The 22,095-nt window shown below is 39.0% G+C and overlaps 2 protein-coding genes across 6 annotated transcripts in view; one reads left to right on the top strand and one right to left on the bottom strand.

Moving 5' to 3' along the window:
- LOC131467439 (proto-oncogene vav-like) overlaps positions 1 to 8,359 on the bottom strand; it is a 30,175-nt gene extending 21,816 nt beyond the window's left edge. For all 4 annotated transcript variants that reach the window (XM_058641351.1, XM_058641354.1, XM_058641352.1 and 1 more), the window contains exon 1: positions 8,222 to 8,359. The gene's annotated coding sequence lies outside the window, so the exon portion shown is untranslated. The remainder of the gene's footprint in view (positions 1 to 8,221) is intronic.
- sh2d3a (SH2 domain containing 3A) lies at positions 409 to 22,095 on the top strand. Of its 2 annotated transcripts, XM_058641348.1 has the most exons (19): positions 409 to 538; positions 730 to 821; positions 948 to 1,065; positions 4,722 to 4,783; positions 4,880 to 5,040; positions 10,716 to 10,755; positions 10,916 to 11,032; positions 11,494 to 11,637; positions 12,277 to 12,569; positions 12,679 to 12,764; positions 14,449 to 14,568; positions 14,651 to 14,808; positions 14,919 to 15,119; positions 16,190 to 16,351; positions 17,334 to 17,449; positions 18,579 to 18,750; positions 19,991 to 20,102; positions 20,179 to 20,364; positions 21,463 to 22,095. In XM_058641348.1, exons 2-19 carry the CDS (start codon positions 732 to 734, stop codon positions 21,648 to 21,650), a joined length of 2,526 nt encoding a protein of 841 aa, XP_058497331.1. In that variant the 5' UTR covers positions 409 to 538; positions 730 to 731; the 3' UTR covers positions 21,651 to 22,095. The 2 variants fall into 2 exon arrangements, with proteins under 2 accessions (XP_058497331.1, XP_058497332.1); XM_058641349.1 differs by lacking the exons at positions 409 to 538; positions 730 to 821; positions 948 to 1,065; positions 4,722 to 4,783; positions 4,880 to 5,040 and adding an exon at positions 8,421 to 8,562.

Here is a 22,095-nt window from a genome sequence, read left to right as displayed (position 1 = left end):
GCTTCAACACCAGGTGTCAGTCTAACACATGTAACGGTTTTCCCTGTAGATACTGAATCTCCTAATTCACAACCTGGACAGACAGAGTGGAAGAAGCAGCACTGCATGCATGCATGCATGCCTGTCTCTGACTTGACATGTTGACAGCTGCCTCAGTCTCACATTCTCACATCTCCCCCTCTTGTTTTTCTGAACTCTCTCCCTCTGTCGTGGCAGGCCTCAACATGCACTCAACGCTTCCTGACAGTTCATGCTAATTCCTGTGCTGTGATTTGCTGCTTTCTGCTGGGTACCGTGTGCCAGCTGAACAATCTGATTGGCTTTTTGAGTGACCCAGCAGGTTTGAGGGGGAGCGGGCTTCCACTATTACCACAAAGATTGAGAGAGAGAGAGAGAGATAGATTTGATGACAGAGTCTGCAACTTGGATGAAAGTAGCTGCAAAGTAAGAAGACAAACTGAGGGATATGATGAGATAAAAAACATTACGAGGAAAAGCAAAGAAGTAAACTCCCTGCCTCGCTGAAGCCTGTAAACAGGTAGGTGTTACATTCTGTTGCTGCTGCAGTGCAAACACCACAGTCTCTTTTAATCTGGGTGGCTGATGACTTTTAAGTGTAAGCTGATTTCAGACTGTTTTTTACTGTTGTCAGAAACTCGCACAACTGTTGTGTTGGTGTATGTGTGCTGGTATGTAATGAGTACTTTTTCTTCTCCCTTTGCTGTTCAGACATGAATAATCGCTCCATCGCCTGGTGGCTGAAACAGATCGGCCTGCCCCAGTACACAAAGACGCTAGAAAGGGAATATTATGGCCTTGAGGTATGAGACTGCAAAATTCATCTTGTGTTAATGTGTAATTGTCCATATCTCTTTCATTCATCCTGTGCTTCAATTTGCAAAATCCTCAGTTTGTCTTTATTTATTGCTGTCCTTGTTTCCCTACAGGGTTTGCTGAATGTAACTGATGGAGAGCTGAAGGATGCAGGGATCGAGGTTGCAACACATCGAGAAACCATCATCAGTCAGCTTTTGAGACACAGACAGAGACTAGACCCACAATCTGGTAAAATACACATGCACACACACACACACTACGGCCAACACACAATATATTGTCACATCAATAAAGTGAAATCCTACTTTTGGTTTAACATGCCAGGCTGAGTATCAACCAGACAAAGCCAACAGCCACACCATCAAAGCTTTGGGCTTATTTTTGGTTTGTCTAAATGCAATTAAAATAAAATTCTCAAATATACGTTGTTGAAAAGGCCCTAAAATTTAAACAATTTGTTGAATGCAAAGTTCTTTCTGTGACCCAACCTGAGACCCAGACACTCTCACTGACTCTGAAAACAGCATCATAAAGGCTTTAATCACTTATTTTGTTTTATTTATTTTTTATTATATGGACCTCCTGGGAATCCACAATAAAGATGAATTGAAAATGGCTTCCAGCTGGGACAGAAGGCCAAACAGATTTCAGCCACATTAAGTCTCACCGAATAAAAGCTACACCTGCTAATCAGTCTTGTATAAGGTACCTAAAAAGGATACTTGAGTAAAAGGACAAGTATCTTACCAGAAAACGACTTTGGTAAAAGTTGAAGACTTTTTAAAGTAAAAAAAAGTGAGGATTTAGGATTGAGCCATGGTAGCTCAGTGGTAGGGTGAGTTGTCTTTCAACTGGCAAAACTGTAGTGTAAAGCAATTCATCAAGACTAGAAAAGCCCTATATAAATACAGACCATTCCCAACTCTTACTCTGATTTTATTTGGTAGTACCGAGTAACAAAGTTGCAAAAAAAAAAAAGTACAAATTAAGTAATTAAGTAAAAAACGTACAGATACATGAATTTTGTACTTAAGTACAGTAACAAAGTAATTGTTCTTCGGACAAGTAATACTATGTCAAAAGACAACAACACATAACAAATACAACACATAACTAATAATAATACCGAAGTCCTGGAGGAAGACAATTATTTTCTCACTGGATGCAAGTAGTTATATGTTAAGGGGCATTTCTTTTCACCATCAACCAAAGCATTGCTACACTCTGTTGTTGAAACGTCTGCAGAGAAACCACCATTATGTGTGGTTTCACAACATCATCCATGACTGGACACAGCTTGGCGAGTTTACTGCAGGAGGTGTCCCGATAAGTGTGTGTATGTGTCACTGTGTGAGTGAGGAGGGGCGGAGTTCTCAACATTATATCGGACACTTTGTTTAATGTCTAGACAGCCTTTTCCTGCTGGAAACCTATGAGCCGTCGTATCTTTGGATAGAGCAGACTTTATTCAAAGAAATAAGCGACTCATCGACTTTCTGCTTATTTGCCGCCTTGATGCATTAACCATAAATGCCTGTTCCTCGTTGCAGATCACGCAACGTCTACAAAAGGTTCACAAGGTTTGAGACATGTCACTGACCAAACACAGATGGTTGTCTTAACGGTAGCCATTTCTGACATATATCAACTCAAGTATATCTCAAAGTGCAGTTATCAGCGCTCTGTCTTATTGTTTGTAGTTCTCAGACTTGATATTTCAGAGTTGTACTCTGTTTATTGCATAATCTTAATAAGGTTTTTTTTCAATTTACAGCACAGCTAATTTTGTGGGTGAGCATTAATCAAAGCTGCACAGAGAGCAGGAGAAATAGGAAGGTGATATGATCAGACAGATGATTTATTTTTCTCCTGAGCACAGCACATGAATCTGACCATGAGTAGCGTAATTTTAGTGTGCCGAACTGTTCTCTAAACTTTAGCTGCACACATCACTAATTAGAAACAAGTTATTATTTTAAATTAAAAAAAAGTGTTACTGAAGCTGTTTTACAAACAGTATTAAATAATGTAATACATAACAGTTTAACATTTTTTCTGTTTAAACATCAGTGGCTTAATTGTTTTGTGTAATAATTTGCATGCATTTGCATAAATCTCAATTTAGAGCGTTCCGATTTTGTGTTTAGAAATCTGCATGTATTTACATGTACAGTATATCCTGACATCCTGTCTGCCTTTCTACACAGAGTTTGCATGTTCGCCCCGTGTGTGTGTGGGTTTTCTCCGGGTTCTCTGGCTTCCTCCTACAGGCCAAAAACATGCAATATGGGGATTAGGTAAATTGGTCACTCTAAATTGAGAGTGAGAGTGAATGGTTGAATGGTTGTTTGTCTCTATATGTGATGGACTGGCAAACTGTCCAGCCAATCTCAGCTGTACCCCGCCTATCGCCCTATGACAGCTGAGATTGGGCCACATCAGGCCCAGGGAACGGATATTGCTTGTGTGCTTTAGAAATTTACCCACATAACTTTTCAAATAAAAAAAAGGGTAAATTAAATGAACACATTGTGTTTCTATCACCATAGTATATAGTATATGAAGTATAATGAGTTACAATAAGCGATCCATCCATTGTCAACTGCTTTATCCTCCACATGAGGGTGCTGGTAACTGGCACCAATCCCAGCTGACGTAGGGTGAAAGGTGGGGTAAACCAGGTTGAGGTCTCCAGTCCATCACAGGGCCAACATATAGGGAAAAACAACCAATGATTCACACACTCATACCTATGAGCAATTTATAGTGTCAAATTAACCACTGCATGTTTTTTGGAGGAAACCGGAGAACCCAGAGAAATCCCATGGACACACAGGGAGAACATGCAAACTCAACACAGAAAGGCCCAAAAAAATAAGTGATAATAAGCAGAAAGTGATACGTTACTGACCTGGTGTTTCTTTTTAGAACCTGTGTTACTATTTAAGCCAGTACAGTGAACGAGACACACAGGCTATTGAAGCTGGATGATCAAAATAACTCAAAATAAACCATGATGGTTGGATTATGTGAATAGTTATCAGTAGTTATAGTTGAACAAGGGTTAATTCAGAACAACACATTGTTAATAATGGTGACGCTGAAATTTTAATATACTTATCAGTAGGGATGGGAATCGGAATCTTAAGTATTGGTATTAGTCTGATACTGGTCAAAATCACCCGATTAGATATCGGACAGATAAAAATGTAGAATCCGATAAAATCCAAAAATCAGCAACAGCATTTAAGCTTAGTCCTGTTTGGGCTGTTTGATACAGAGTTGGAGAGTTATGTCTTTGAGATGACTCGGCACAAAATGTGTTGTTGACAGCTTCATAGTTCATAAATGGTCTAAAATCTGTAGATACTCAAGTTTGTGGTATCGGACACATAAAAGTGGTATCGTCCCATCTCTACTCACTCAAGTGTCAGTGATGACTCATAAGATGTGTGAATCTCTGTGTGTGTGTTCATGGGGGTAGTAACGATAACTTGGGTCTCTTGGGTTCGGTCAACATTTCTCAAGCTCAGTCAGGTTTGGACAGAGAAATTTGGCCTTTCATGTTTCATTTGACATTTTATCAGGTCAAACCATTACTCATACAACTACAATTATTTATTTGGGGTGGTTGGGTTTGTGACTGGTTCTGCTATATTATGATAGCTAATCCATCTCCGTTTTAAATAAGGTATATATATATACATATATATATACATATATATATATACATACATACATACATACATACTATATATAAACTAAATTATATCCTGTCTTGTTGTTTTTAATATTCACATTTATATGACAGCTATTTCATCATCTTCAACTCACTACAAGAAAGTGTACACAAACTGTCTGTCTTAAACTATTTGTGCTCTCAGCTGAACATGTCCCAGAGCGCAGGGTAAGCCGAAAGTACTCCCTGGGATCTTCCATGGACCTGGTGAGACCACAAAGTTCATCACACTAAACAGAATACGTCTCCTCAGAACAAACTATGTAAGAGCAGCACTATTAAGGTCTCTGCCATGTCCTACAGGTGAAGCCTAGGAAGGATCTTTTCCGTCAAAATGTTCTACCCCGCCTCCAGCGCGCCGACAAGAAACACCGTCTATCTGCCTCATGCTCGCAGCTCCGCCCCCTCAGTGAGGACAAAACTCCCATCAGTGACAGAGACTGCAGTCAGGACAGCAAACGCAGGTAAGCCGAGTGGCTGTGTGTGTCCATAAGAGAGTGTGATAATGGTTAAGTGTATATAGATGTGTGTGTGTTTGTGTGTGTGTGAGAGAGAGGCAATTTCTCCAGGTAGTCTACTCATGTTTGGCTAATAATTAACCAGTGCCTCATAAAACCTGTCGGGGTGAGTGAGCTGAAGTAGGTAGGTACACAGTTAGTCCACAGAAAGACTGAAAAGGTCAAATGAAAGAAAAGTCTTTATGAAAATGAAGAATCTTGATTTCACTTTGTATCTTCATTAATGAAAACCTCAGATTTCTGGTGGTTAACTAATATAAATGATGACTAACTAATATAAAAACACAACACACCTCTGGACTATACTGGCCAACTTTTCTCTCCAGTGAGACGTCAATGACTGAGTGACAAAGACCATTGTCGGAAAGTTGTTAAACTTGAAATCCAGAGAAAATTCGATGCAGCCTCGTATTTAGCAGTCAGAGACCAGATAAGGCTGGAGAATACTGACAAAATTCAGTTAATATTAATGGTTTATAGTTGCAATATGTCAGATAATTAAAGATGATATTTATTAATTGTGGCTTTAAAACACTTGTTATTCATAGATAGATCCGTGTATCAAGCTAACCAATTAAATATTTTTCATCTGTGGCAAACATCCAAACATATGCATGTGCTGTTTCAAAATGTGTTTGCACAATGCATAAATATTATACAGAAATACATTTCACTTTAATTATGATGCCCTGGGGAAAATTCATATTGTGTTATTGTTTTATTGCCCTACACTAGCGCATGTAGTTCACTTAAAATGACCGAAAAACTGTTTCCAGTTTGTGCCTGGTACTAGTATTATCTAATGCAGCTAGTTTCGGTTTTGGCCAGTGGGTTAGTTTTGTTTTGGTCCATACACCCAAATACAAGACTTTCCCACCCAAGTACAAAAGGAGTGACTGGAATTCTCTTTGAAGTGTTGAATGCTTTGCAGCAAATTTACATATGAGCACCTCAAAAGCAACCTTTGTTACAGTGGCTCTGAACAATTTACAGACTTTACTGTGAACCTATTTCTCAGAAACTAAATTTTAATTTCTGATGAAGAAACAGTCAAAACATCTAAAAAGCAGGAGCACAAAATAAATACATTCACCTCCATTATTGTGCAGTAGCTGTGGGGGGTTTTCAATGCGAATATTTCAAAATCTCAGTGCATTAAACAAAAGATACATGCAAAATGTGTAGGAGAGTGTTGGGAGTTGTCAGACTTATTGTCCTCAACATTTTTGTCTTTAATTTTGTTGTCTTATCCAATATTAGTTTATATAGTGATAAATAATAATGTGGTTTTAACTGGCCAGTCCAGTGTGTATAAAAATGATTTAAAAAAACTGTTCAATTTTAGAGATTTCAAATTAAGTGAGAAAGGCACTTGAATACTTTTACAGGGATGTATCCTCTTTAAATGCAACATCAGTGTAGCCTGTCAAGTTCGGGCACATCTTTGCTGACTCTTGATGAATGCTAAAAACTTCTGAGGTTCTTTGTTTTCAATGAAGTTGGTCACTCTCTGCTCCGATTGGCTCAGACATGTTCAAAACCAGGTCAAATAACCAATAGGCACACCTGTCTGCCTAACACATTGATGCTATTAATCCAAGGTTTTGCAAATTTAATGTAGATGGAAGAAAACATTTAAAAAATGTTTCTTATTGATTATTTTAAGCTTAAGATCTGGCTTTACGGCTGGTGGGAGTTGTTCCAAAAAAGAGGGGAGGAGCAACTTGTGTTTTTTGTGTTCCCACATGCAGCCCATGTGGACACTGAAGTCAGGAAAAAGTCCTGACTTCACCAAGGAAGTAACAATTTTGGCAGTGTCAAAAGTAAAGGAAAGATTTTAATTATTGTCTGGTTATGACCTAGGGAGGGAATTAGTAGACTGTGGTGGTGATGGGGACGCAAAACCTTGCAAGATGGTGGGAACCATATTGTTGTCTATATCTCAGCTAAAAATGTCTGCATTGCCTTGAAAAACCCTCAAAAAAATTTGACAGTACAGTATTTACGTTACCTAGTAGTTTGGGAAATGGAGTGGTCTTAGAGCAGGTTTGTGGTCTATGGTGGCACTTTTCCACTACACAGTTCCAGCACGGCTCAGCTCGGTTTGGTATCGTTTTCCATTACTATAGTACTTCCTCAAAGTGGGCAGAGTCATCATAGCACGGCTGCATGAAACTGCATGAATCAACCAGTGGACGGCAGTCTGCTGATGTCACATTTTAGTATCAGTTTGCTTGGAACCTCAACAGTGGCACTTCTCCTTCATACACTTCTAGCACAAGTTGCTCTACTCAACTACTCAGTTTAGTATCAGACACGCCATTTTTTATCATTGCTACTGTACCTCAACACTGTAGGCGGGGTCATGCTCCGTACAGGGAATATAAGTCAACCAGCATGCACCCTGAAACTAATGAAGCTTAACAGAAAACAGCCATCACTATTTTGATTATTTACAGCTGTGATTTTCTGACAGTAACCTGTCAAGTAAGGTGCTGTGCATAGGGCCCATTAATTGTTATGTAAAGTAACTGTCAGATGTAGGATCACAAATAACAATTATTTATGTACTCAATTAAATTTCTATTAAACAGCTGTTTTGTCCACAAACACATATTATTCATTTTTAGGGCTGCAATGATTACTCGATTGATACTCATCAAATATTTTGATAATCAATTAATCATTTTGAGTGTTTATTTAATTATTGAAAACAAGCTGTCTGATTTTTAAACTTCTCAAAACCTTTTTTGGTTTATTTGCTCTATATAAAAACCCTATTCATCAAAACTGACAAAACAAGACATTTGAGAACATAATTTCCAAGTTTGGGAATCAACAATCAACATTTTTAAATATTTTCTGACATTCTATGGGCCAAACAAACTGATTAATAAGATTTAAAAAAATCATTAGCTGGAACCCTATTCAGTTTTGATGATTTCTTTGTTATATGGAGCAAATAAATCAATTCAGCCTATTAATTTAATAATATTAATAACCGATTAATCACTGCAGCCCTTCAGTCAGGTGTATTGATAAAATAAAAAATTGTTGTAGCCCAGTTTATGATTGACATGTCAAAGTTTGACGAGATCAAATCAACTATACATTTACCGTCACGTACCAGCCATATAATCCTGACGGAAGCCAGGTGATCTGTCAGCTCGGCTTGTGTCGGTATCCGTGGAATGTCAGGCAGATAGCGGCGTTTCAGCACCGGAGCCTGGGGCGAGGAGGAGGAGAAGGAGGAGGAGAGCACCCGGGCAGACTTGTTGGAACTCGTCTAAAACTGCGTGTAAAGGGAGGAGGGCGAACTGAGAGGGATAGGAGAGCTGGAGAATAAAGGAGACACGGTGTGCAGGACTGTCCCAGCTGTTGTTGTGGTTAGACGATCTTTAATCTGGACGACACACCGTAACAACATGTCTGACACGAGTGGGCTGTGGCGGTGAGGCAGGTTGTCAGGTAGGAGCTACGGGTTGAACCGCGGCCAAAGGAACATTTTTTAACGTCAAAGAACCTCGTTAATTAACGCGAGATGTTGTGTTTGGAGTTTCTTAACGGTTGCGTTATTTAACGCCCGGTCATCTAACGCGAGAAGTTGTTTCGGTACTTTTAACGATTGTTTTTGTTTATTTATTTATCTATTTATGTATTATTTATTTGTTTCGCTTGGATCTTTTTGTGCCTGTTCACTTCTTGCTAACCAACTACCTGTTGCACAATTTTAGCCGTTGTGACGTTATAGACGTGACATTAGCCGTTAGCTTCAAACCGTGAGTTAATCAGATTACACAGAGGAATACCATCTGTCTGTTAAGGCTGAATGAAAGTTGAAGATACAGTTATGTGTGGTTTCAGGTTTTCCTGCACATTGCACAGGTGTTTGCTGGTGTTCAGCCTGAGCCAACGCCCCTCAAACAGGATGTTACTCTTTATTACGTCATTACACATTGTCAACTGAGATTTATCTGCGGGACACTGCTGTTTTTGGTTTATTTCTGACGGTCTGAGTGTTTATTTACAGCCTGCTGAAAGCAATACAGCCTCACTCAACACATCATAAATAGCTGTCGCTACAACTGTATTGTCCTCCTGCAGGCTGCAGATTGTCAATGGTCTTAATATTTTACAGGGCTGCAACAAAACAAGTCAAATAAATTCCATTTAGCCCTAATCCTAATCCTCTTCTGTATATTCATCAATAGATTGTTTTGGAGTTCCTTAAATGTGAATATTAATTTGCTCCTCTGTCACAGTAGACTCAATATATTTGATTTTTGGGCATGTTGAGCCATTTGAGACATTTTTAGCCGGTTAGCCTATTCTTATTTGTAAATGGGGACAACAAAATAATATAAATGTATGTTTAAATGTACAATCCAATTTTATTAATAAAGCACATCTTTAAACCACAGGGTGTAGGGTGGACCAAAGTGCAGTACATACAATACAAATCAACAATAAGAGGGCTAGAAGACACACATAAAAGCATTTAAAAATAATAATAATAAAAAAATGTAATATACAGTATAACACCATACAAACAGCATCACAAACTGCAGCCTCCAAAATGACAGCGCAGTTGAATCAGGAACTGATGAAATAAACATAATAACCTTCCTTGACCTTCATGTTTCAGTGAGGTTAGAACTAGTGGAGACACTTGCCAGTAACTCCTCTCTAAAGCAATTTCAGCCAAACATGATTATTACATCCTTAATGAGAGGACAACTCATTAAATTGTTGTCCTACTGAATTGGGTTTCAGTGCCGGCCCAAGCTTTTATGGGGCCTTAAGGTGAATTTAATGTGGGGGGGCCCTGTGCTCGACTATTATTCATACAAAACAGTATAAATTGTATAAATTATATGTATTAATTAGTGTTATTTACACCAAACCAGTCACTCTTTGGGGTTTTTTTTTTATATTAGAGGAACGTAAAATCACAAGATTGGCCTGGTATTTATTTGCACTTTCATATTCAAAGTGAACCACTTAGTGTGGTAAACCAGTTTAATGACTTTGGTTTTTAAACAGATGGTGTGGTTTGCAAACAAATAAAGCCAAATAACCTAAGCTCAAGACTATTTAAATAATAATAATGACTTGGATTTATAGATAAAGATATCTAGAATTCTTTAAAATGTTTAAATGTTTTTTTCCTCCACACACTATTGGGGCCCCCCGGGGATCAGGGGGACTGACAACTCATCTAAAATGTATATTTATGTTATTACAGTGAAGGTTATTGGTTATAGTCAGGGTCAAAGCAGACAAAATGCGCAGCTGTCAGCACACACTTGGAGCACAGCAGGAGTTATTGAGTTATCTAGCTCTGCCCTGTTGTGAGTTCTCTAAGCAGTTCATCTGTTAGCCTTGTGTTTACCGAGGCAGGAAAGTGGACGCTTTGTGAGGAAGGAAGAGGGGAAAAAAGAGGCTGGCTATTAAAAGTCGCTCAGTTTGTCTGGTGTTAATGACACACCCAGACCTTGGCAGTGATCTTCCATCCTTGTACTGTTCACACACAGAGGAAAAAAACATGGCACCATCATCTGCAGCCCCCTGGGGTTTGATTTAGTTGCTCAACATTACCTCTTTTGTCTTTGTTTTTTCAGCAAAAGGAGGAGTGTCACTGCATACCTCAGCCAGCTGAAGGTAGGAGGTTAAACAAACGGCCTCTCCAACTCTCACCTGCTCTTTGTAGTTTCTTTTTTTCTATATATTTTCCATCATACAAGTACAACAAAACATGTGAGCCTGGACACATGCAATGTAAGTATGACCTCTGCTTGACTGCTCACTGTGTGTGTTGTAGGTCTTTGGAGGTCGGAGAGAGATGGACTTGCTGAAGAAGGAGCTGGAGGAGGAGCTGAAGCTCAGTACTGAGGACCCACGGAGTCATGCATGGTACCATGGCCCGCTGACCCGCGAGGTGCTCAATGGATCTTACTGTTCTCACTGTATTTATACTTAAAGGTAGAGTGTGTAAGAATTAGTGACATCTAATAGCGCGACTGCAGATTGTAACAAACTCCTACTTCATGGCCTTCATGTACCATAATTAATGTCCTTTTTTCTCCTGCATAGTGGGCTTATGCTTCACAGCACGGAACTCTGGCTGGTTTGTCTGTTTGGGCTGCTGTAGAAACATGCCTCTGTAAATTAGGCCCTTATCTAAAACTAATATAAAATATTTTCTCTAAAGCCACAAAAACTTTTAATTTTGTAATCACTTTTTTTAATTTAAAGTGATTACACACTTGTTTGTAGGTGGTATATTGAATTCCTACCTACTTCATGTTACACACTGGACCTTTAAGAAAATATAAGTTATTACAATGTGATGACAACACACATGTGATCATTCATATCAACCTGTTGACTTGTTTCCAGGCTGCAGAGTCTCTGTTGGAAAGGGATGGGGATTTTCTGGTGCGAGACTCAACGTCTTGCCCCGGTGACTATGTTTTGAGCTGCTTTTGGAAAAATGGGCCAATGCACTTTAAGATCATACGAGTGGTCCTGCGTCCCAAAAAGGTGCGTCTGTATAGGGCTATCAGTCTTTGATGAATCTGTCAATTATATTCTTGATGAATTGATTAATTGTTTGGTCCATGGTGATCAGTGTTTCCTAAACCTCAAAATGATGATGTTCTTTTTATGTGTATAGGTTGTCTTCTTTTATTTTAGGCATTTTGTTCCAACAGATTACATTTCACAATGACAATAAAGATATATTCTCTAATATTAAACTGATTAAGGATTATCAAAACTATTTGACAATTAATATTGTAAATGCTATAGATTGAATATCTAGGATTTTGGGGTCCTGTGATATTGTCATTTAAAGTAAATTGACAATTATTTTTAAATGTAGTAACTTTTTGGTCATATTAAACATGTACTTTTTTTATCTACAGGTACGTGTACTACCTTGCATCAGATAAAATATAAACATTGAAAAAAAAAATAATGCTGCGCCGTACAGCACTGCCACAGCCACTGAAGTATGTCAAGTTATTTGACTTTTGAATTCTGTGACTCACTGAACAGCAACCTTGCCAGCCTCTTGGGGGTTTAGATTTTTAGTTGGTTCTAGAGAATGTTTGTTTTTGTTTTTCAACTAAAACTGTTTGATATTCAGTGTATATGTATGTGCCTCTTTCTGTGTGACAGGGCTACTCTCGGGAGCTGTTCCAGTTTGAGGAGGATCGCTTTGACAATGTTCCTGCTCTGATCCGGTTCTATGTGGGGGGGCGTCGGCCTATCTCTGCGGCCTCGGGCGCCGTGATCTTTCACCCAATCACACGGACACTTCCTCTGCGTGTCATCATGGAGCAAAATGCAGCATCAACAAAAAGTAGTAGCAGCAGTGGAACAGGGGGAGGAAAGCACACCGACCCCAACAAAAGACGAAGTTTCAGCTCGACGCATGCTGACACGCTGCAGTTCATCAATCCACTGCTAAGGTGTAGTGCACACGCGCACACGCACACGCACACGCACACGCACACACAGTAAGCCAAACAAAAAAAGCCACATTAAACATTCTCACAAACTTATTTATATATGTTGCAGAAGTGGAAGTCAACCTGCAAACTTGGAGAATGTGGGACGGAGGCCTTCACTTCAGTCTGCACAGTCTGACAGCAACCTACGAACAGGTACAGAAGAGATTAAAGAAAATAGAATAATAGAAAAACAATATATTTCCCTAATTAAAAAAAAAAGTGTTATTATCTTATTATTTATTGAAATCCTCTTCACATCCTAATAGCTGACACTAAATTACTTTTGTACGAACAAAGAAACAAAACCAGTCAATACTGTTATAAACATGACCTGTAATTGTATTTATTTGCTGATAATGTTGTAGTGTTTCCTTGCAGATAATTCAGACATAATGAAGTCAGTGAAGCTGCTCTCTGTCTTCAGCTCGGCTTCAGGCAGAGCGTGCTCATGCGTTTTGTGGGTTTGACGAGAGAGTGGACAGGAGAGGGTTGGGATGTATCGGATGCATCACTTACAGTGTAGCCTGCAAAATTTTCCAGACCTGTCTGTCACTGTTTTTTTTCACGTATATTTAATGATGAAGAAGATGTCACAAGAGTGCATATGTCTGCCAAAGCCACTGGGTATACCACAGTGTCAGTGCACTATCCTATCTTGCAAAGTTAACAACTGCTTTTAAATAATCCAGAATTCAGATCATTACTACTGCCAAAAAAACATGGGGCATGCTTTAAGTCCCCATGACATCAAAATCAACATTTTAGTGCTAAAATCACATATTTGTTGCTTTTAATGTAACCTTCATGCCCATATACAACCATATAATATTAAGAGTTGTTCAATTTTACAGGTTCGAGGGCTATGCCCTCGAACCTGATTTGAGTTTTTACATGACTCATCTTGTATACTATGTTTGTACTAACATGCCACTACTAATATAGAAATACTTAGTTTACTAGTATTAGTAGTTGCATCCGATGAAGCGCTATATGATGCTTTTGATAGCCCACTCCCAACCTGATGTTCTATCCTGATGCATCAACTCCACTTCAGGGATGAGCCTGAATCTGTCTGCTCTCTTCCTCCTCAGCAGCTCCATGACATTATGTACTGGTTCAGTCATGAATGGCCTTAATTTCCTCCTCATCATCCTCCTCCTCTTCCTCAGAAAACTCACACTTAGCTTCCTCTTCAGTTAACACCTCTGATATAGACGATGATGGTGGCAAGAAGTCCTCCACAACACGTCATCATGCTGTGTTGTAACTGTAATGCCCATTCACAGCCACTGGGTACTTTTAAATTCAGCAATTCAGTTTGGCAACAAGACCGTCCCCCACAGCTTGTTTTCAACTGGAAATACTATAGTGGATGTGGAAGCTAATAGTGGTCTGATGATCCTTTTACACTGGCAGGGCTCCATGGGTTAGTGTTCCCAAACCTAATTTTGAACTAACCGGCACATTCAAACTGGAAAAACATTCATTCGGAAAAGTTGGTTTGCAGCTTGAACCAAAAAAAATTGTGGTTCTTCCTCGCGAACCGTGTCTTAAACTGGTGTCAGCGCAGGCTGGTTTGCCAGAAAGCACTGTGGTTCTGAGGCACCAGAACGGCACCAGATTGGACAGACAAATGTGGCCAAAAACACAACCTCCTAAAGGTGTTTCAGAAATAAATTACAGACTCAGCGTCAAACTCTCAGATATCATATATATATATATATATATATATATATATACACACACACACACATATATACACATATATATATACAGTATATAAACAGTGTAACAACACTGTGGGGTCTGTTTTTCACCATCTCTCTTTTTCATACAGGTGTTCCACAAACCACTCAGTCAGTGGACAAGGCCACTGGCCCCGCCCCCATCTCACCAGTGTTTCGCACAGGCAGTGAACCTCTGCTGAGCCCACGACTCACACGCCCCTCTCATCCAGGTGACACACATACATACGTACATACAACGCTATTGCATTTGAAAAACCACTTGACCCTTCACTCATGTCTCTGTGTCTGCAGGTGGTGGTGTAACTTTGCGGGGTTCAGATGGACAACTGCACCCCCGAGCTCCTCCTAAACCTCTGAGGGTCTCTACTTTGTTCTCAAACGCTACGCCTCCTCCACCTTCAGACTCAGATGAAGACCCCTCCGCTTTCTACGATGAGCTAGTTGTCCAGGTAAAACATCTTAACTAACCCTTTTCCTATATCATCTCACCTTTAATGTGGGGAAGGAATATCCGAAAATCCTCCTTGGAGAGTTTATATCCAGTCGCTGCTGTATCCAGGTGCCACACTCCCGACGGAAGGGTCACGTGGACAGGTTACGTGCGGAGGAGAAGTGGCAGAGTCGAGCCCGTCTTACAGAAACTTCCTTTGGTTTCCTGGAGGCCCAGAAAAACGGGGCGTCGTCACAGCTGCCGTTTGACGGAGAGCTGCAGAGGAAGGCAGCGGAGGAAGAGGAAGACTGGCATTTTGAACGGCCACATGTTTGTATTCATGATATTTTCTGTGTTTTTAGTTCCAGTTTCATATTTACACTTGTTCCAAGTAACTTTAGTCTTATAGTCCAGTTATAAATCAACTGCAGTTGAGATAAAGCTATTGGCAATATCGCCACAAAGGATATAATGATAAAAAAGTTTGAAATCAGGAAGTATAAAGTTTCATGTTTTTAAATGTGTGAAGAAAAACAAGGAAGAGCAATTATATTTGTTATATATATAGTGTGAATATTATATTAACATATATGTTGTATGTTGCCATTGAAGAAAAATATTTAGTAAACTTATTGTCAGTTTATTGTTTATGTTGGTTCAGTGGTTTCTGTCTATTTGGTATTCTCAGTCTGCTGTGTTATATTTATTTTGATGACATATAATATTTGTCAGTCGCAGCTGTTCAGTCATTGTAACTAGAAACATACTGTAGTTGAGTCTCATCCCCAGGTCGTTTAGTGCTAACGGTTGACTCTTTCTGTCTCAGTCTCATCAGATGAGCATGGAAAGATACACATACTTTCATGTATGACATTCAACTAGGGGCTTTTTTTGTCTGTTGTCTGACTTTCTTTCAGACCATTTTCCTTGTTTTAGGTTGCTTTGAAGTGTTGGCAGTTGTTGCCAATTCTGTAAAAGTGGCTTTTCCCCTGAAGAGACGAAGAGACACCTCAGAACAAAACAAAAGCAAAAACCAGTTGTATGCATTTTGGGTCAGGTTTGGTCTATTTTCCTTCAGGCATAGTCAGGTTCGGACAGAAAATTGCAGCCTGAGCCACACTCTTAATGTTCATGTGACCATGTGGGAATGTGTGTGTGTGTGTGTGTGTGTGTGTGTGTGTGTGTGTGTATTGTAAGGGTTGAGATTGTGGATTTGGAACTGCTTTTGCTGGGGGACGGGCTAGGACAAGGATATTGAAACTGTATGTTTTGTCACATTTCTAGCCTGGATGTTTTATCTCTTCTTTAATGTAAAGCACATGGGGATCCTCTTTGATGACATGTGCTTTATAAATGAGTCTTGCCTTTCCTAATGATGTAATATCCCTACACTAAAACAGATGGAGTCAGGATCGTGTTTCCAGTTGGATCAGTTTGAGTCACTGCTTTTACCAGAGAACAACCGACCCCTGGAGCCCAGCATCCTGCTCACGCTCAAAGAGCTCTTCAACCGTTCGGACGCCAACACCACCGCTCTGCACATACTCAGCGTCGACTGCCAGGTAATCCACAGCTGTTTGCTGAAGTATAAGTATATTTGAGAGTCATTAATATGCACTATATTTTTCTAGGAGCTCTCTTAACCAGGCTTCAAGAGCCTAAAGCCTTTTTTTGTTGTTGTTTTTATTCTGCCTGTGTTTCTTTAATGACGTAACATTTTTGTCGCACTGATCATAATCATCCAACAATTCAACCAATAAGCTGTAAATTCTGACATACGATTGTGGGTTGATGGGCTGAGACCATGTTATTATGGGTGAGACTTTTTAAAAACAACACGCTGTGGACTGGACGCTGAGAACTTTTATATATTTATTTATTTCAGCCTATTAGTTTTGTTTGAAAAACCCCACAAAACTCAGATTATAACTGAATTCTCGGGAATGAATTAGCAGGATAGAGTGACACAAATCAATCTCCCAAAAATCCACGAGCAACGGACACAACCAACCACGGATCCCCTACATATTTATTAATTCACTCAACCTTACACCACAAGATGCTTTTTTTTGCCTTTTTTGGAATTCAGTCACAGGCCGGATTGGAAGCTTTTGGGGGCCGGATTTGGCCCGCAGGCCGTCAGTTGATGATCCACTGCTTTTTGGGCCGTTTGCATTTGTCTCACTTTAGTGCAGGAATGTTACTGGGTGTCACAAGATCATCTTAACACACAGAGAGAAACACACAGAGAGTTGTGTGGAGCTGGTTGGCTTAACCAGCCTGTTTACAGTGGTTTGAATGTTATTAGTAAGTATTACAGTTGTAAAGACAATTTTAAGTTGGAAGATTTTCTCCAAAATGCTTACGCTTACGTTTGTGAGTATCTGTGAGAGATTTTTTCTTTTATTTCTTTTTGTTATTAAGTCAAAAACCTTAGTTTGTTGTTTTCAGTAAATGTCATTAATGTCCTAGAAACTGAGAGTAGCATTAAACTCATTTAATAAACTTACTGGAAATGAATTCATCAGTGCTGTGCCGCTGCAGGTAGCACGCATCGTTGGGGTGACGGAGGAGCAGAAGAGGATTATGGGAGTTGAGTCGGGGCTGGAACTTGTCACTCTGCCACATGGACACCAACTACGACAAGATCTGTTGGAAAGGTAAGTGGCACACTTTGAACATTAAAACATACAGTAGATGCATAGATGTTTTATGTAACTGAAACTATGCAGAGAAGTTTGCACTGCAGGTTTAATCTCAGAATACTGATGTTACAACAAAACTTTTTAAGAAGAAAAATTTTATTTTAGTACTTAAAAGCCTCCAAAATTAAATTTTCTTTTATCAGTGTTCCACGTAATGTGGATACACCATAAAATATAAACCATTGTTTACAGTTTAACTATTTCCTTGGTGGTTTGTAGAATAGAACAAGTCATATATATATATATATATATATATATATATATATATATATATATATATATATATATATATATATATATATATATATATATATATATATATATATATAGTGCTTCACATTTATTAATTTATAACAATTTATTAGACCACCTGTCATATAAATGAGAAAACATAAATATTTTAGAAATCTTTCAAAAACTTTTGTTTATTTGGCAAATAACAAACTGAATTCACCTTTTTATACACAAATTTGAGCCGACTCACTGGGCTTCTTCTCTGAGGAGTCAGAAATGAATCAAGCATAACATTCGACCTCTAAAACTAATCTTTCTGTTCAGGAATGCAATAATTAATTTAGAAATAATAATGTACTATTTTTTCAGTTTTTTTTGTAAAAATGTCAATTTGAAAATTCAGGGATAACAATAATTATATTTTAGTAGTAAAAATATCATTTTTGTTGAAGAGCTTCTACATACGAGTGTATTAACCTCGTATAGACATAACAAAAATATTTCGATAATAACCAGTGCTGTTAATTTCGGGAGTTGTGGTTTTGGGTTGTGGTCTTAATTGTTTTAAGCACTGTATATATATATATATATATATATATATATATATATATATATATATATATATATATATATATATATATAGTAATGACAGCACATTACTACAAATTACAACTAAAAAGGGTTTGACATGTTTACAGCTTACCTGTAAAAGTAAAGCCCAGGCTTTGTTAATTCACAAACTACATTATCTTAGGTTTCCAGCTCAGAATTGATGATCAGGATGAAGGATCATTTCACAGCAGGGAGTCTGCTGAAGGCTCACGTTATCAATCTGTCACTTTTTTTGTAGGCATCATCTCATCGCACTGGGAGTTGCAGTGGACATCCTGGGCTGCACAGGAACTGTGAGCCAACGAGCAACAGTTTTACATAAATTAATCTTATTGGCTCAGGCCCTGAAAGAACACACCCACAACCTTTACTCCTTCTCAGCCGTCATGAAGGCTCTGGAGATGCCTCAGGTAGGTTGATAGGATAGGATATATCATACTGTATATCAATTGCTTGTTAGTTATACATTATAAACATCAATGTATTACAATTTGTGTAAGGAAAAAATATTCATATTCACACAGATCGAGTCACGGAATAAGATCACGTGCAAGGTTTTGGAAGGTTTTCGCCTTCCCTAAATAATCCACAAGGGTCTTTTATCTGGTTAAATAAAGGTTGAAAAAAAAAGCTTTTTTGAAAGACACATACACACTTTCAGTTTATCAAAGCTCCTTAGTTTGACTCCCAAAACTGATATTCATCTATGTTTTACATTGGCTCTCACTTTTCATGTTTGATAAATACACAACCTTCTTAAATTAAACCTTTCTACCCTTAGCTTGTAAAATACCTGAATACAATAGGGTATGGCTTTTATTCTAATCTCAGAAAGGTTTTTCCTATGTTTTGACATACACAACATCTAAAACCTTAAAGTGCAGGACCCGATAAATAATTAATCTGCAGATTTATTGTAACTCTTTTTGTTTATTATTCTTTAATAATATATTTTCTGGAGTTTAAGTATTGGGCCATTTACAGACCCCCTGTTTTACAAAGAATACCAAAATGATGTGTGGTTGCAACTACCTTTTTATAATCTATTCATCTGTTTTGTCCACAAAACCAAACCATTCACTTTTAGTGATTTTGTTGTTACCTGGGGCAAAGAAACTACAAAATATTCACATTAAAGAAGCTGAAAAAATTAAGAACTTTTAATTTTATTATCAAAATCGTTCAAACCGACTGATTTTGAAAATATCAAGAATCAAGAATTTGTTAAATCAATTATGTGTTGCAGCCCCAGCCAATAGATTTAACACGTATTAATTTAATATATTTTATATGTGTATTCCAAATGTTTATGATCTTTAATCCCAAGATTTTTTAAGCCTTTTGATTTCAACTCCATTTAGATTGAGTTTAATCAGTTAGTTTTACATTCACTTAGTTATAACAAAGTGAAATTAAGTCAGCTCCCCTTCGGTAGTTCTTAACAAATCTTGCAGTTCATTCCCCGAAAGAAATTAATTGGTTTCACCTGCAAATTTGATCTTATTACATTCTGTAAAAACAATTCAGTAACTTGGGGCCCAGTACTGAACCATGCGGTACCACAAGGTGGTGTAATTATCTCAAAGATCTACATTATTTGTAAATGTACACAAAAACTAGGTTTTAATTTTCGTAACTCACGTTGTGCAGATAGAGCGGCTGGAGATGACGTGGCGAGCGCTGCGGAGGAACCACACAGAGAGCGCAGTTTTATATGAGAAGAAACTCAAACCCTTCATGAACTCACTGAATGAGGGAGACGGTAGGTCGGAGAGACGATCACAGTCCATGTCCACAGTGTGCACACAGTGCACTGAGTGTTGTGTGTCTTTCTGTAGATTCTGTAGTTGAGGGTCCCATAGCCATGCCACACCTGGTTCCTCTGCTGATGCTGATGGAGGGCGACGACCCAGTCGAGGACAGCGACAGAGGCTGTCAGCTTCTCTACAACCTTCTCCAGTCGGCTCGCAGTGCTGCGCTACACGCTCAAGACTATCAGACGCAGGCTCACGCTGTGCTCACAGGTAAACACATAAACACATGCATGTGCACAGACAACGGGTCACAGGCAGATGTTTCAAATCATACCCTAATTCAGGGTTTCTCATCCTGGGGACTCAAGTTTCCTGCATGCTTTACATGTTTCCCTGCTCCAACACACCTGATTCAAATAGTCAGTTCATCAGCAAACACTGCAGAAGCCTGGCAACTACCCATTTATTTGAATCAGGTGTGTTGGAGCAGGAAACCTCTAAACTTCTAACCCTAATCCACATGCAGGGTACTGGGTCCCCAGGACCAGGATTGGGAAACCCTGCCCTAATTTGCAGTGTAAGACAATTCTGGCCACCAGCGTCCCCCCTACGCGACCCTCATATGGTCTCATACACTGCCAGATATTAGCACTAAAACATAACAAGTTTGGTTATGGAATCTTAGCTATAGCAGATTTTATTTGCCAGGACATAAATAATCTGTAACTTCTGTAATGTAGTGACATTCTGATTGAACCACTGCAACTGTGATGTCATGGTGTCATCACTGTAGTTGCACTGGTTATTTCGTCATTAATTTTGTTGTTTGCACATATTTGTTGAAATCCTAAAATTTCAAATAAAATAAACTGTGACCAGGTTTAAAGTCAGCCGGGTCATAGTCATCTCCAGGAGTTAGCTGTAGGCAACTGGACTATTTTGAGTTAAACTGAAGACGTTTTCCCTCTCGTCCAAGAGGCTTCTTCAGTTCTGAAGAACCTCACAGTCTTCAACTTAACTCAACCAAGACCAGTTGCTTACAGCTAACCACTGACGAAAACATGACCAGTCATTTATCTGGACCACATGACGGGATCGGCTGGCAGATCTGTCCATCGCCTCCCAACCTGCTGACCTTGCACACGCTGCCTCTTCTTCAAAACAACCTGCAGAAGCAACAGATAACATATCCCAGTGTTTTGAGGGTTGAGCTTTGATAAAAAAGATAACCAACAGCATGGGGTGTGGTGTATCTATTGCATTTTCTCTCAAAGTGAAGCCTGCTGTTATTAGCTTTTACAGACTCACAGACAGTAAATGTTGCCTTTTGTAAGATCTGATCACATGTCTGTCACTCTGCTCCATCAGGAGGCTGGGAGCCGATCCCCGAGCTGCTTGAGGCTTTCCGCACAGAGTTCGCCCTGCGGCTGCTCTGGGGTCAGTTGGGTGCCATGGCCAGCAGAACAGAGCGCTATGAGAAGTTTGACAAAATTCTTTGTGTTCTCTCTGATAAACTGGAGCCTGTGGAGCTCACACCACAACAACCTGACCCTTAAACCTGAGCTGCAGACTGTGGCCTGTTTTCTGAGTAAAGGGTGAAAACATTATGCAAAGATGAAACCGATCTGTTTTCAGGGGAGTCTGAAAGACAAAGACAGATCTCACCTTGGATATCACACAGTCGTCACATAGGGAAAATTATTTTGTCCCTCATTCAGACGTGTGAAAAAGTATGTTAAGTATGTACAGACCTTTACTGTGAAAAGGACTGAGCTTGATTAATTTCCTTTTTGCTGGAAATCTGAAATTGTTTACCCCCAAATAGTTACAACTGTTTACTTTTACAAATGAGCATTTTTGATTCTGAAATACTGGAGGCGCCAAAGGAGCAGCGTGTGGACATGAGTAAGTTCTGTTTGTACACAGGCTGCTGCTGTTGTCTGTACCAAACCACACTGGAAATAGTATTTTTTTCAATGCAATAAATGAATGTTAACTTTT

Source organism: Solea solea, chromosome 10, assembly GCF_958295425.1.
Source record: "Solea solea chromosome 10, fSolSol10.1, whole genome shotgun sequence".
NCBI classification, from domain to species: domain Eukaryota; kingdom Metazoa; phylum Chordata; class Actinopteri; order Pleuronectiformes; family Soleidae; genus Solea; species Solea solea.
The sequence above is the reverse complement of the archived record's forward strand: the minus strand, read 5'-3'. Positions and strand labels throughout refer to the sequence as shown.